The following is a 15,042-nucleotide window of genomic DNA, read 5'->3' as shown; positions in this document are numbered from 1 at the left end:
AGTTTTCGAAAATTTACGCAGTATTTTCTGTGAAAATAAGTTACCCATGGGCTGATGATAATTGTGATAATAATCGCCAGTGAGCAATCTGTATTTCTTCCTTTTTATAACGGATATAGCAAGAATATCATTTTTTGGCTTATTAATATGATAGAACATTCATCAAATGTTCTTACAGCTGTTAGAGTACCATTCAGAACATTCATCAAATATTCTTACTGCTGTTAGACTACCATTTAGAACATTCATCAAATGTTCTTACTGCTGTTAGACTACCATTTAAATTGTAATCGTTTTTTTTTTTTAACTATTTATTTTTCTTGATTCCATTTTAGGTTCGACTACTTTGGCGAGATCCAAAGAATGCAGGTTGGCGTGAAAAAGTGGCGTATAGATGGCTACTCCTCCACAGACCGAAAATTGGTCTCATAAGGTAACATTTTTATTGGAATACAGTACGAGTTTGATATCGTATCACAGTAAATTTAAGATCACACAAATTCAGGTATAATTCTTTAGTATCAATAACTTAAATACCCAAATTATACTGTGCTAGGAACTACATCTGGCTCAAAATAATGAGCGTAAGAAACGGTTGAAAATTTTACTAGGGAGTGGATGAGTTTTCTTCACAACAAAGATGGATGGAAATACTTCCTCTTATTTCTCTTTAATACTTCTGTTTTCTTTTTTGCCAAAATGTCCGGAACTCATAGTGGTCTGCGTGTAGATACATAGATGGCAGCACTTTTTTAGAAATTTTACTCATTGTTTTTTTGCTTTATTTTTCAAAAGGGTCCAGCACTTGATTTATTTCTAAAGTTTTTTTTAATGATATAGCAATTTATATTTTATTTTGATTTGGTTATTCTAACTGTAACTTTATCTTTATTTTTCTAATACGTGGGTGTTTCATTATTAGTTCTTACTCTGTGTACTTTTAAATTGTGTTCGTCTGTCATTAATTTGTCTTTGCATTCACATTTAAATTTTTCTGATTGCTTTTTCTTATTTGTTTATTCATTATGGGGCCTAGGGGCATTGTCAGTTTTTGGTATTACCACTGACGACAGAAAGGCTTCTGTGTGTTGGCAGACAGTGTGTCCCCTGATGCAGTGCTATCTAGCTAACACACATATCTTTAAAAAAAATCATTTATTTTCTGCTGGAATAGTATTTCTGATTTCTAAATTAAAATAAAACAAATTTGGTTTTAGCTGCTTTAAGCACTTTTCCATTTTGATTTATTATTTTAAATGTTATTTACTTATTTTGTCTTTTTCTGAATTTGTTTAAATCAGTTTCATTCTTTGATTAGATGGTCTGCGTGATTTAATAGCTGCCGGATAGTTTTTAATTATTTCAAAAATTCAATTCATAGGAAGCTTTGACAATACCGCAAATATTTGAAATTGAAAGGCACTAACTTCTGCTCGGGCAAAGTTGTTTTTTTTTTAAATATTTCTTCCTATATTAAATATTATTATGAGTCATTGTTCCCGCTGCTTTGGGTGTTCATCGTAACAGGCACATTTCGTTTATCTGCGCAAAAACTATTAAAATTTGGAAACTTGAAATTATGAAGATGTGTAGAAAATTGGGCAAGGCGTGCAATGGGGGAAAAACTAACTTTTTGTGAATAATTTGAGAATTATTGGTTGTCAAACTATAGTAAAAAAAATACCGTATGGGTCGCTTTGCCCATCTTGGGAATGCAACTATAGAGTGGAAAAATTTCGTGCTGAAAGGGCCATTTTTATTTATGAGCTGAACACGCTTTTTTTTTTGAATTCGAATTTGTTTGACAGTTATTTCAATTACTTTCTTTGTGAATTGGATAATCTTCAATGGATAATTATCGAATACGGTATTATTGTTAATGTGCTAGGGGTATATTTATTGTTTTTCAAAAATGATTATTCAAGCGTGTTCATTATCGGATAATTGTTATTCTATAATTATTTAATAATGAACACTCTTTTTTTCCCGAATTCTAATTTGTTCGACAGTTACTGCAGTTTTAATTATATTCTTTGTGAATTGGATAATCTTCAATGCATAGTCATCGATCACGCTATTATTGTGATAGGGGTATGTTTATTGTTATTCAAAAATGATTATTCAAGCGTGTTCATGGTTGTATAATTGTTACTCAATAATTATTTAATAATGAACACGCTTTTTTCCCCGAATTCCAATTTGTTCGACAGTTACTGCAGTTTTAATTGCATTCTTTGTGAATTGGATAATCTTCAATGCATAGTCATCGATCACGCTATTATTGTTCAGGTGATACGGGTATGTTTATTGTTATTCAAAAATGATTATTCAAGCGTGTTCATGGTTGGATAATTGTTACTCAATAATTATTTAATAATGAACTCGTTTTTTTTCCCGAATTCCAATTTGTTCAACAGTTACTGCTATTTTAATTACTTTCTCTGTGAATTGGATAATCTTCAATGGATAATTATCGAATACGATATTATAGTTAATGTTCTAGGGGTATATTTAATATTTATTGTTATTCAATAATAATTATGGATAAGAAAAATAATATAAATTGCAAAAATAATATATTTTATTTTACCTGGAAAAGATGGCGATGCACAGTTAAAAATAAAAATCTATAATGACGATACATCTATAAATAAAAATCTATACGACTGACTATAATGACGACTGCTATATTTATATTTTAACATCATCTAGCGCTAGCGTTGACAATTAAATAACTTCTTTAAATTTACCAATTTTAATGAGCAATTTTTGTTTATCATTAGTATTAAATTAAGCATAAATTTTCAATTTTATTTGATAACATAATTATTTTTATACGATAGAAACTGAATTACAAAATAAATATTTACGTATTAATTATATTATTAGTTATAACTTCCTCAAACTTAGTCATAGTTAGCAAAGCATAGTTTGCTTTAGACTTTTTAATGTCTCTAATTTAAATTAAAATTATCTAACTTTCAAAATAGAAGCTAAAACAAGAAAACTGGATAACTGAGTTTAGAATAGTGTCTCTCTGCATTATTCCAAACACATTTCTCCTTTCTCTCAAAAATGTTCTCGCCTATCAATTAAAATACAATTTGCATATTATAAACTATTACCGAAAAGTATAATTAGTTTTCTTCGTAGAATATTTTATTCTCGATTTTATTTCCTTTTAAAAATAAATACTTGCAGTATTTTTATCTTCATTTTCTTAATAAGCTTTATTTCGGAGAAATAATATTTTTTTTGCGAAACTTTCCGAACAATAAAGCTTTTATTTGAAACAGGAATTTAAATTTACATATAATTAATATAAATAAACATATGTAAAGTTTATAAAATATAATTATTAAAATTTTGTTGATTGGTCCTTTTTTTTGTCTTGCATCCTTAGAATTAAAAAAAATTTTTTTTTGCCCTTCAGGAAAATGAATTCGCCCCGAATTAATCAAAAATAAAAATAATCGCCCTGAATTCAATTCATTTGTTTCGTACAAAAGAAATAATCATCGCCTGAAACGGTAGTTTTCGTAAATACTGAGAAAACTTAATGAAATTTAGTTTTTTTTTTTTTAATTCAATTGAATCATTACTTTTTTTTTCGTTTTGTGGATTAAACCCAAGATCGAACTTATTTTAATCAAGATATAAATGAGTGGAGGAAAATAAAAAGGAGAAGGGAAACTTTTTCCTCGGGGGTTGATACTTTCCAGAAATTGTGTCTAGCAGAGGTATTGATTGACTGCTAAATAGCCAAGTAAGGAATTGCTATGTACGTATCGCATTAAATTTATTCCACATCAAGTAAATATTTCATCAAAAAATTTTCTTGCACCTTTATTCTATCAATTCCTAAACTTTATGTTATTCTATAAGTATATTACCAGCAGCGTTTTTAGAATAAAAGATGAAGTCGAATTTACATTCAGGGTGTTCGTTAAAGACCACTCTTAATACACAGTTTTCGAATCCTTGTCAAAGATGAAGTCAGACTTACAAGGTGTTCCATAAAGACCACTCTTAATATACATTTTTAGAACCCATGTCAAAGAGAAAATAGAACTTACACTCTGAGTGTAAGGTCAACCTTTCATACATATTTTTAGATTCCTTCTCAAAGATTTAGTCGAACCTACATACAAAATATACATTTTTGGAATTTTTATCAAAATTGAAGTTTAAGGGGTGTCGGTTGGGCATGTACCAATTATGCTAAAACTGACTCTTTTCAATGTACCTTTTTCAGCATTTAGAAAAGATACTGTTATCTTTAAAAAAAGATATAATTTTTTTTCACAGTATATTTACACATGCTTGGTTGCACCATAATAACTGTTAGTACATATCCTTAGCAGAATTCTTTTTAAAAAAATGTGAACTGTGAAATTCAATTTTCTTGAAAGTTTCATCAAAAATCTTTCATAACTCAAAAAGTATTCATGTGAACGCTAAAACATTATCACAGCAACTGATCGAATTTCAAATATCCCAAAAAATTTCAAAACCAGTAGTTCCTTAGAAAAACTACATCGAAAAGGTCATTTTTCGCATTATTGATATATGCCTTTCCGACTCCCCTTAACTTACATTCAGGGTGCTCCGTAAAGGCCAATCTTAATATACATTTTCAGAATTCTTGTCCAAGATGAAGTCGAACTCACATGCAGGGTGTACCATAAAGACCTCTCTTAATATACAATTTTAAAATCTTTGTCAAAGACGAAATCGATCTTACTTAGAGTGTACCGCAAAGACCACCCTTAATATGCATTTTTAAGATTCCTTGTCAAAGATGAAGTCGAACTTGCATACAGGGTGTACCATATATATATTTATAGATTCTATTTCTAAAATGATAAGAAAAAAAGTTATCACATTAGGGGTTGTAAAGAAATACTAAAATAAAGTTAAAAGAAACAAAAAGTTACATAAATCTGAATCATGGTACAGGAGAGAGCATGTAATAAACATCGTAACGAATTTGATTGTGATAGGAAACTGAGAGGAGTTAAAAGACGACTGCTAGAGACACCTGCAAGTTTCAATCTTCTATTAAACCTGTTTTAATGCTTAGTTCATGCCCATTCCGCTACTGCAATTTGTCAGAGTTCGAATAGTTCACGTCCCCAATGTCTATCGTTTTTGGTTTTCACACTTGATAAAAAAAAATCTAAAAAGGCATATTAAGGGAGCATCCTGTTTACAAAGGTGCTTAACAAAAGTTGTTTATTAGGGGAGACAAATAGATATTTAAGCTAGTAAAATATTAAAAAAAAACAGTTGAAATACGGTTAATCACTATTGAGTAAGGCATGTTTAATAACATGAAAGACAGTAAAATTGCTGTTATAAATTTAAAATTGTTTATGATAATCGGCTTTCAACTACTGTTTCTCCGAGAAATTCAAACGTTTTTCATGTTTTTTACTATGGCTTTCCTCCATTCATAGGATTTAGATGGAGCTTTGTTTCACCTCTTGAGTTTCCTTGATAAATATTTGAATTTAGCTTGATTTCAGGCACTGATTCTAAAAATATGCAGTTAAAGGCGGTGATTACAAAACATCTTTTATGTAATTTGATTAAGAATCTAAGTGACAGAAAGCACTAAATGATATCTTGCAAACTTTCTAAATTTTAGGTTTTAAGTCATATTATGGTTAAATCTATGATTTTTGTTTAAATAGTGTATGTTTTGATGCGAAAAAATTTTTATAAATAACTTTTAGATACGTTGCTACATATTTCACGTGCAGATGTTCCTAAAGTCATCAAAATATCACTTAATTTTAACCACTTCAACTTCAATTGAAATAATAGAAACAGTTTCGGTTGCAAAAATCTTTCCCAAAAATAACGTTTTGGCAAAAATGAATCAAAATTTCGGGTAAAAATGAATTATATTCCATTGTTTTATAGTCACTGAACAAGAATTTATATCTCAAAATTCAAGAAAGAACCCCAAAAAAATTTTAAGACAAATTGAACATTAAATAAATGCACCAAAATGGTTTGAATCAATAGGAGAGAGTCAAACTTGTAATTTTAGGGGGGCATAAATCAACATCGCGCAAATAGCGCATGCGAGGTAAACACCACCACCAACGCGCAATATCGCACATATGCCCCAAAGCGAGATGAATATTTCAGTTAAAAAAATCAGATGGAAATATTATTTTTTTCTTTGAGTCAAGTGGATCTCTTATTTAGTAATTCCATGTTGATAAGCAACACAGATAGATAATTAAAGCGTGCAATAAAGTAATTAAAACAATGACGGAAAACAATGACGTAAACAATGCCGGAAAAAAAGAGTAAAAGGAAATCCATGTAAACTTTTTACTTATTTTTTTTAACACTTAATGTTAAAAAAAAAATCTAATCATAGCTTGTAATGAGTGTTAGGTTAAAAAAAAAGGAGAGTTTTAAGATAAATAAAACATTATGAGAAATTCTGAGTCTAAATAAGTTATTTACAAATTAAAATAATTAAAAAAATATTTTAAAAACATGTAGTCCGAGAAAAAAAAATAAAACAAAAGTTAAGGAAAAAACTTAAGACCTAGAGGATTAAAAAACCATCTTTCTTACAGGCGCTGTTGCTATTTTTAACTTTCATTAAAAAGATTGTAAGTAGTTAATCTTATTTTTTCTTGAAAATGGGGAACAATAAATTCCTTTCACAAATATCACAAAAAATATTCTTTTTAATCAATTTCGATGTTAGTTTTTATATATTTTACGGGTATTAAGACGATTTGTTTTAAAAATATAAATTTAAATCAAATTTGAAACTACAGTTTAAGCAACCTCTAAGTATATTTTTATTAAAAATTAAATAATAAATTTTTTTTTGTCCAATATTCCTTTTTTTTTAAACTTATCTGATTAAAATACTAGTTAAAAAACGCTTTTTTCATGAAAAAAAATTATTTTAGCATTACTTGGGTTCAGTTATTTGAAAGAAATATTTATTTGTTTATCAGACAATGTTTTATCAGACTCCTAACTCAATAAAATTTTTATTTTTCCATACAAATCAAGCCAAACATATTTAAGTAAGCCTTTTTATTAAAATTTTTTTTTTAACATTTTAAAATACAAATTAGGTTATTAAAACAAATCGTTACATATTTTGACGAGTTTTTTAGCAAACTTTCAATGGAAAAGTTATGTGTGACAGAGCTTCATATGATTTGCCGGCAGACCTCTTTAAAATTTAAAAATGTTGAAAAAATTTTTATAAAATTAAAAATTTAGAAGAGCAAGAATTTACATTGTAAAATATAAATTAGGTTAATTTATCACATTGACATTTTTTGATCGGTATATTAGCCTACTTTCAGTGAGGATGCTATTTGTGACACAAATTATTGCTTTTAGGTGTCATGCCTTCGGTATTTATACTGATTAGCATAGGAGCCAAGAGCTAAAAAAGACAAAACAAAATAAATGCATACAAAAGAATAAGATCTCTAGTAAACTTAAAAATATATAGCAACTTTTTCAGAGAATCACAGACATGACATGAAAAAAGTCTAAAAATCTGAAAATAATATAATAATAATGATATATAACATAATAATAATGTGAAAATAATATATATTTATCAATCAAAAGCAGCACACTGCCAATAAATAAACATGGGCATGTTGTAATTACCTGGTTTTAACCATTTTCTCCATGGCTTTTACTATTAAAAACTTATTTTTTACCATATTCTGATAAAAACTATTCTTTTCTGAATGAAATTGCCTTGTATGAATATCAAAAATTTATCCTCCCCTACCTTATGAGCCCTACCCGCCATCTTGAATTTATTCTGGAAGCTGAATTGGCTGAATAGAATGAGATAAAAATTAAGTCTATAGTAAAAATAGTTTAAAATGGTTTTATGTATTAAAAAATTTAATTTTTGAATTATACTTATTTACACAAAAACATTTCAATTTGAAAGTAAAAAAAAAGGAATTACATAGCAAACATTTATCTAGATAAAAACTTTTAGCAATCTCTCTTTTTGGCCCCTTAATAAATTCAATATGGTGGTTACAGCTCACATCTGAGGCTAGCACAAACTTAAACTTTTAACTCAATTTTAAGTTTTCCCCTGATTATTTCCGAACGAGAACTGGCCTAACCCTAATTATTCCGAACAATAATTAGATGTCGGGAGATTTGACTAATAAAAACGCCCTGACAGTAGTTGTTTAAAGTTATATCTAAATTAACTTCCATTGTAAAGTAATATCTGTTTTTCGAACTCGTTCCTAAAGCCCTTCATTGAATTTGAATAAATTATTGTCAGTTTATAAGGCTTTTGAAACGACAATGCTTTAATTAAACGAACTTCTGCTCATTTCTAAACAGTTTTATTACTGGTAACTGCAACTGTGGTATCAATTTTAAATAATTATTTCGAACGACGATGCAGCTGGGTTTATGTAAATTAAGTCCTATGAGAATCCTTACTAATGACATATTGAATGGAATAACTGATTTTAATGATGAAGAAAATTGTTAATAAATTGAATTTTAAGTCATTTAAAACCGGAAGGAATATCTACGATATTTTTGTGTTACATTATATTTCGGTGACTTGGTTAGAATGTTATTTGTTTTAGTCATTCCCTGTATAATGAGGATATTATGATAAGAGATAATGGAGATATTATGTTTGATTTGAAAATTATTTCTAATTGAATTAAACATGACTTTTGATTTCTTCTTATTTTCTTCTGATGGGTGTATTGTAATTGGGTTTCATTATAAAATTGCCTCAACTTATTTTTAGATATTTTACGAGAGATAAAAAGGTTTTTTATTTTGAAACTTTAAATTGCGTTATTAATGTAATGCCACTTGCCACACTAGCAAGCCTGCTTGGTGAAACCGAGCAAATTTAAGGCAGAGGGTGCGTTTCTTGCTTTTCAGTGGCGCCATCTATGGCCAAGAATACGGCTTCAGCCACACACACGTCTCAGCCCATTTATAAGGCGGGATCATTCATACATCCATTTATTTATCCACAGATTGTGATTTTGACCTGGATCAGAGAACGTGACCAATCTCCAATTTAGTACCCTCAGAGGTACTGATTTCTAAAGTGTGTAAATGATTTTGTCGATTTTGATGAACTCAGACGCTCATTTTACTAGCCCAATGGTTTAAGCTCAACCTCCGTCAAAAACTCAAAACAAATAAGTACTAAAATTATTCAGATTTTGAATATTTCTTAAAAATTAAACATTAAAATTACAGAAAATTTTCATGAACTAGTATTTTCTTAATTTTGTTTTCAGCACAAGCAAACTGTTTGTTATTTTTTTTAAAAAATAGGAAACTATTTTATTATTATTTTTTTATAACCGTTGTTGAACAGCCGACCCAATTTATGGGTTTATGACTACTAATGCTCAACTCCGTAGCCTTGTAATTTTGAACCCAATCCAGAAGACAAGGGAACTCGTGGATCGAGTATTGGCAGAAATTTGCCTTCGTGGAGGACTTTTCGATGGAACTAACTTGGAGAGGAAGACCACGAGAACCTCCCACGATTTGTCTGACGGCAATAACCCATGATCTGTCTACCACTGAGGATACTTCCCGTCAGCACTGTGGTCGGAGAAAGCCGGATGCGGAATTCGTATCGACTGAGATTCGAACCCGAACGCTCTATTCCCTGAGACATCGCGGATCATGTTTTATTATTTTAAGGAAATAAATTATGAGTACTTCAATTATAAGTACTTTATAAGTACTTCAATTATTACAAAATTATTAGTTCAGGAAAGCAGAGTGTTATTTGTTGCACTTCGTTTAATGGGATTTTGCTCTTTCGCTAATTGTGGATGCTTTGTTTTTCAGAAATTCTTAGATACACATAGATACTTAAGAAGCTAGACACACAAATGAAAACAATGCAATACCTCTTTCAGCCTCTTATGAAGAAAACCTATACATTAAAGAACAAAATTCAATGTCTGATTTCTTTTCAAACTTCTTTTAATTTAGTAGACAATTTTCCGCACTAGAAATACATCGCGCAAAACATCAGAAACTCGCTCGGCAAACAAATTAAATAGATTTAAAATTCGGACATTTCAAAAAATTATACCCTAAATTCACTTTCTAAAAATTAAAAAAAATACGAATCTACAGTATAAAACCAAAATAATCAAACTGATATCATTACCCCCTTAAAATCCCATTGGTGATATTTTTTTGCAAAAAAATGCACTTTAAATAATTGTAATTAACTAATAATTTGGATTACGCCTACTAAAATTTTTTAAATTAATGCAGTGAATAAATTTTGTTTTATTGCACTAGCCATAGGTCATGCAATAAAACTTTTTTTATTAAAATTGGAATTCACTGATAATATGTAAGAAATATGCAGAGTTTCCAAACTTCATGCAAATAATCTCGATTAAAATATTACTTGAATGAAGTTTGACTTATTCTTTTAATTAAAAATTGCAATTTTTAATTTACTAATGAAGTATATAGTTATTTAACCTCGAGACATAGCGTTCACTACATTGAATAATATTCGGTTCAGTTTTAGAAAAATTATATTTTAAGCATTTTTAAGTTTTATAAATTGTCTACTTAAAAATATAATTCGATTAACCCTGATTGATAGAATTTTTTAATTACAAAAAAATATTAAAAAAAGGTTTGAAATTCAATTTGAGTTACCTTTTGAACAGTTTTTTGGCACATAAATATCTTAATACTTGAGTCTTGTAGATATTGTTTCATGAACAAAATGTCGAAAACTGCACTATAAAAATATTATTTAAAATAAGCGTAAAAAATTTAAATAACCTGCTTGGACAATTTTATCGCACATAAATATCTTAATATTTGAGTCTAGCAGATTTTGTTTCATGAACAAAATGTTGAGAACTGCTCTATAAAAATACCCTTAACTATGCAAACAAAAAACAAAATTCAAGTAACCTTTTGGACAATTTTATGGCACAGAAATATCTTAATATTTGAGTCTAGTAGATGTTATTGCTTCATGAACAAAATGTTGAAATCTGCTCTATGAAATTATCCTAAACTGTACAAAAAAAATGCTAAAATATCATGTTTTTTGTAATTTTATGTATTTAAGTTTTCATTAACTGAATTTTTAAAAAAAGAAATATTATCTCATTTGTGAGTTTACTTTCTTATATAAACTACATATTTATTAGTGAAAATCTTTTTTCTGTTATTAATTTCAAACTAGAATCTCAGATGGTTATAAAATGGCCTAACGAATGAGTGAACCAGAAAGTTCGTTTTTTTTTCCTTCGAGAATTTGCAAAGACCATTTTGGATAGTTGTCACTGAATTTCGTTTATACATCACTCAATTTCCTCTCTCAAGACTCTGCGTAGTTTTCGCGTGTAACATTCCATTTTTATTGATGCTGAATTGCCCGTTATCGTATTCTTTTACTACACAAACGAATATCAAATTAAAATCTTATGTGAGAATTTCGGTCCATCTTGTACTATCATATTAGATTTAGCATAATTTTTCTATAAGATTCAGTGTAATTTTTCTTCGTGAATCTGATGTTATTTCGATTCTATTCATTCACTTGAGAGCATAAGTCATGTTGTTACTACTAATATAATAATTCATTAGTACTCTGTTCCGTGATCCTTTAAAAGTTTCTCATGGATGTTACTTCCTAAAGTATCAAGATTTGAACTAAAGTATGTTTATTTTACAATACATTTTGTACTCAAATGCTTTCAATTTTCTGCAACTAAATTATGGAAATTACAATTTTAGGCTGCGCATATTCGAAGGAGAAAATATGGTGGCAGATTCAGGAAACATTTTTGACAGCAAGCTGAAGGGCGGAAGACTTGGCGTATTCTGCTTTTCACAAGAGGCCATTATCTGGTCTGATTTAGTATATAGATGCAACGGTAAGTCAACAGTTTATATATCACTTTTAACTTGATCGCCAAAAAGGCGATGATGTTGGCATGGAATAAACGGACCGTTAAATACATAACACGCGCCAAACTCCATTTCGGCATTTCTTCAAGCAGTCGCTTCGCCAAATTTGCATTTTATTAGTTCCTTACAGAATAATCGATTGAGAGTTAATCAGCTGGTCAAATATTTAACTTTTAAAAGATGTCGGGAAATAGGGAGCACTTTAAGAGCTGTGAACAAAATGCTGAATTTTCACTGTTTCGTAGGATAGCGTAAGAAATTAATCGATGGCGTAATACTTCATGTGGAATTTTCTCCCGCATCAATGATTTAGGTTTAACTAGATGAAATTAAGCAATTAATCTATTTCGACTGGCATATTTGTAACTATTTAAATATTTTCAATGGAATGGATATCTAACAGTGAATACTAACATTAATTTTAAAATACAGGTTCGAAAATTGTAAAAATTAGGGCATCTCACCATCATGAAGTTCAAAAAAAAAAATGCAGGTTTAGACCCCCCGTTAATGCATCGTCTTATAATCCTTTTTAAAAGTAAAGTCAAATAAATACACAAAGAGCTCACAAATTAGTAAAGAAAAAAATCACTAATAAGGAAGGCGGAACGAAAGATATTAAAACGAGTTAGGTAGTTTGATGAAACTTGGAGGCGTTTCTAATTTTCGCCTCTCAATACTTCGAACCTCGAGATCAATTAGGTCTTGAATTTTTGGTCCCACTTTCCTTAATTGTGATTCGTTAGCTTTCGTTAGCTCTTTCCTTTTCTTTTTTAAAATATTAATTTATGACCTTTAATTTAAGTTTTTTATAAATACGTTTCCAGTTCTTGTGGTTGCGTTCTTTTAATTTTATTTTGATTTACTAAAATTCAAGTCAAAATAACGAAAAAAAAAATACATTCGATATATTTTAAGCACTCAAAAATAGGCACCCGCTTTCAAAACTTGCCTGACAATGAATGAGAAGAAACAAAAGTGATTTGAAATGAAAAACGTAAAGTGGTCAAAGAAAAATCGAAAAATAAAAATGGGAAATAAAACTAGAAGAACCACAGTAACCGAGAGAGACAAAAAATGAAAACTGATTTCACTTTTATTTCCTCTCATTCACGTCTGGCAAGGTTTAAAAATGGACGCCGGTTTTTGAATCCTTGAAACATGTCGATTGATATTTTCAATTTCTATATTTTTAAAACGAATGAAGATTTAAATCGAGTAATATCTTACAGCTTCAGTTTCATGGGATTATTAATTTCATTACGTAATCCAATACATAAGTAAAATTTACTGGACATAGCTTTAAAGCAAATAAATATATTCAGATATTTTGTTGATAGATTACAATTTTTACAAATGAGGTATTTTTATATCAAATCATTCCTTAGTATTTTTTCCAGATAGGTCCTTTATGAATTTCCGGAATTATCACGTGATAACACATTGCAAGTAATTCTCTTATTGCATGCACGGAAATTAATGTTTTTTTCTCACTAAAACCACTCTTGAAAATGTGGCTGAACATTATATTACCCAAAGTACTTTAATTATAAAAAAATACTTTACCATTAATCCCGGATTACTGTATTTCAGCATGTAATCAGCTTTTCCTATCATTTTTCGTGTCATTTTTTCCTATACTTCTTAAGGTTTTTAAATGATTTAGCGTTCTTTTTCATCGCTCATTGCATTTCATAATAAAAATTTTTTCAAAAAGAAAAAAAAGAGAAGACATTTTATGAATTATTTTGTGAGCGAATTTAAAAAAAATGTTACCCAATATTTCAAAACAGTTTTTACCATTAAAAATCAATAAACCTGACTTTCACAGAAACTAAACTCATCAAAAAGAGATAAACTGTTATCTAAACACTCAGTAGTTTTGTTTTGTATAAAAAAAACATTTCGACGAAACCTAACCCAAGGCACTTTAGCGCCTCTTTTGGCCTTGCACAACCTAAATGCAGCCGAAGACATTAAGATAGGAAGTTGGGACGAAAAGGAGCCATAACTTATTCTTACTTGCTATATATTCCTGCTATATACATTTTTTTTCCCTTCTTCTCCCTTACAGAGGCTGTACCTTCTGCTATTTATCAAGAACTTCCTCGGCAACTACAGAGTATGACGGAAATCGACACTACCCGCTCCAACGAGATAATCCAGGTAGGCAGGAGGAGGGTGGGTGATTTCCCTCAAGGTACACCCCCGCAAATGCTTGCAGATCAACCACCCCCAAGCAATCGGACGGGCAAATCTTAATGGTGGGAGAGGCACGATAAATAAACTAGAATTTGTGTGTACATTAGGGTTGAAAAAAAAATGCTGTGGTTTGCTTATATGTTTGTTCGGATGCATTTGTGTATGTGGCTTTTATTTGCATTTCATTGGTTTCCATAAATTATTTCGAATAAATACTTCATTTTGAATGGTTAATCGTTGTTTTGTTTTTTTGCGTCTGTTTTAAGATTTAATTTTGATTGCTCGTTAAGTCTTTAGGGACAATTTAAATTTTACGTAAGCCTGTTTTTACTACTTGTGAACACTCCCTTGTCAGAAAAAATTTGTGAATTGCTTCCGTACTCCCCCCATGCTTACGTAAAAAAGTACCCTTTAGTTTTTTGCTCAACTTTTTCCGTAGGAATTTTAAGATTAAGTTCAAATAAAAAATGCCAATTTGTCCCGTTTTAATTAATTTAATTTAATTTTGTATCTCCTTGAACTTTTTTCTAATTTTTACTTACACTAAATTTAATTTTTATTTTAAATTTTTAAAATTATCATTTTTTAAAACATTTTGGCTTTTTTTTAAAAAAAAATTAAAAGGGGATTTTAGAAACTTATGTAAGCATCGCTCTTAACTTTCCTATCTTTTTTCATCAAAAAAGAAAGAAAGAAAGCATCCGATTTTTTTTCTCTCTTCCTTTAAATGCTTACGTAATATCTAAATGAACGCTTACCGTTCTTTGTAATATCTGAAAGCATTAAAACAAAGAATAAACTAAACAGCGTTAAAAAAACTCAAATTATAACGCAGTTAAAACAGAAAATTCCCAGTTT

The 15,042-nt window shown here is 29.3% G+C and overlaps 1 protein-coding gene across 1 annotated transcript in view; it reads left to right on the top strand.

The window, feature by feature from the left end:
* Positions 1-14,418, top strand: part of LOC107456330 (cartilage oligomeric matrix protein) — a gene marked incomplete in the record, with an annotated part of 101,468 nt that extends 87,050 nt beyond the window's left edge. Inside the window, 3 exon segments of the mRNA XM_043054677.2 lie at positions 336-433; positions 11,809-11,948; positions 14,057-14,418. Coding sequence (XP_042910611.1) covers positions 336-433; positions 11,809-11,948; positions 14,057-14,244 — 426 coding nt within the window.
* Between the last annotated feature and the right edge of the window lie 624 nt (positions 14,419-15,042).

This window comes from Parasteatoda tepidariorum, chromosome 7 (genome assembly GCF_043381705.1).
Source record: "Parasteatoda tepidariorum isolate YZ-2023 chromosome 7, CAS_Ptep_4.0, whole genome shotgun sequence".
Lineage (NCBI taxonomy): Eukaryota > Metazoa > Arthropoda > Arachnida > Araneae > Theridiidae > Parasteatoda > Parasteatoda tepidariorum.
The sequence above is the reverse complement of the archived record's forward strand: the minus strand, read 5'-3'. Positions and strand labels throughout refer to the sequence as shown.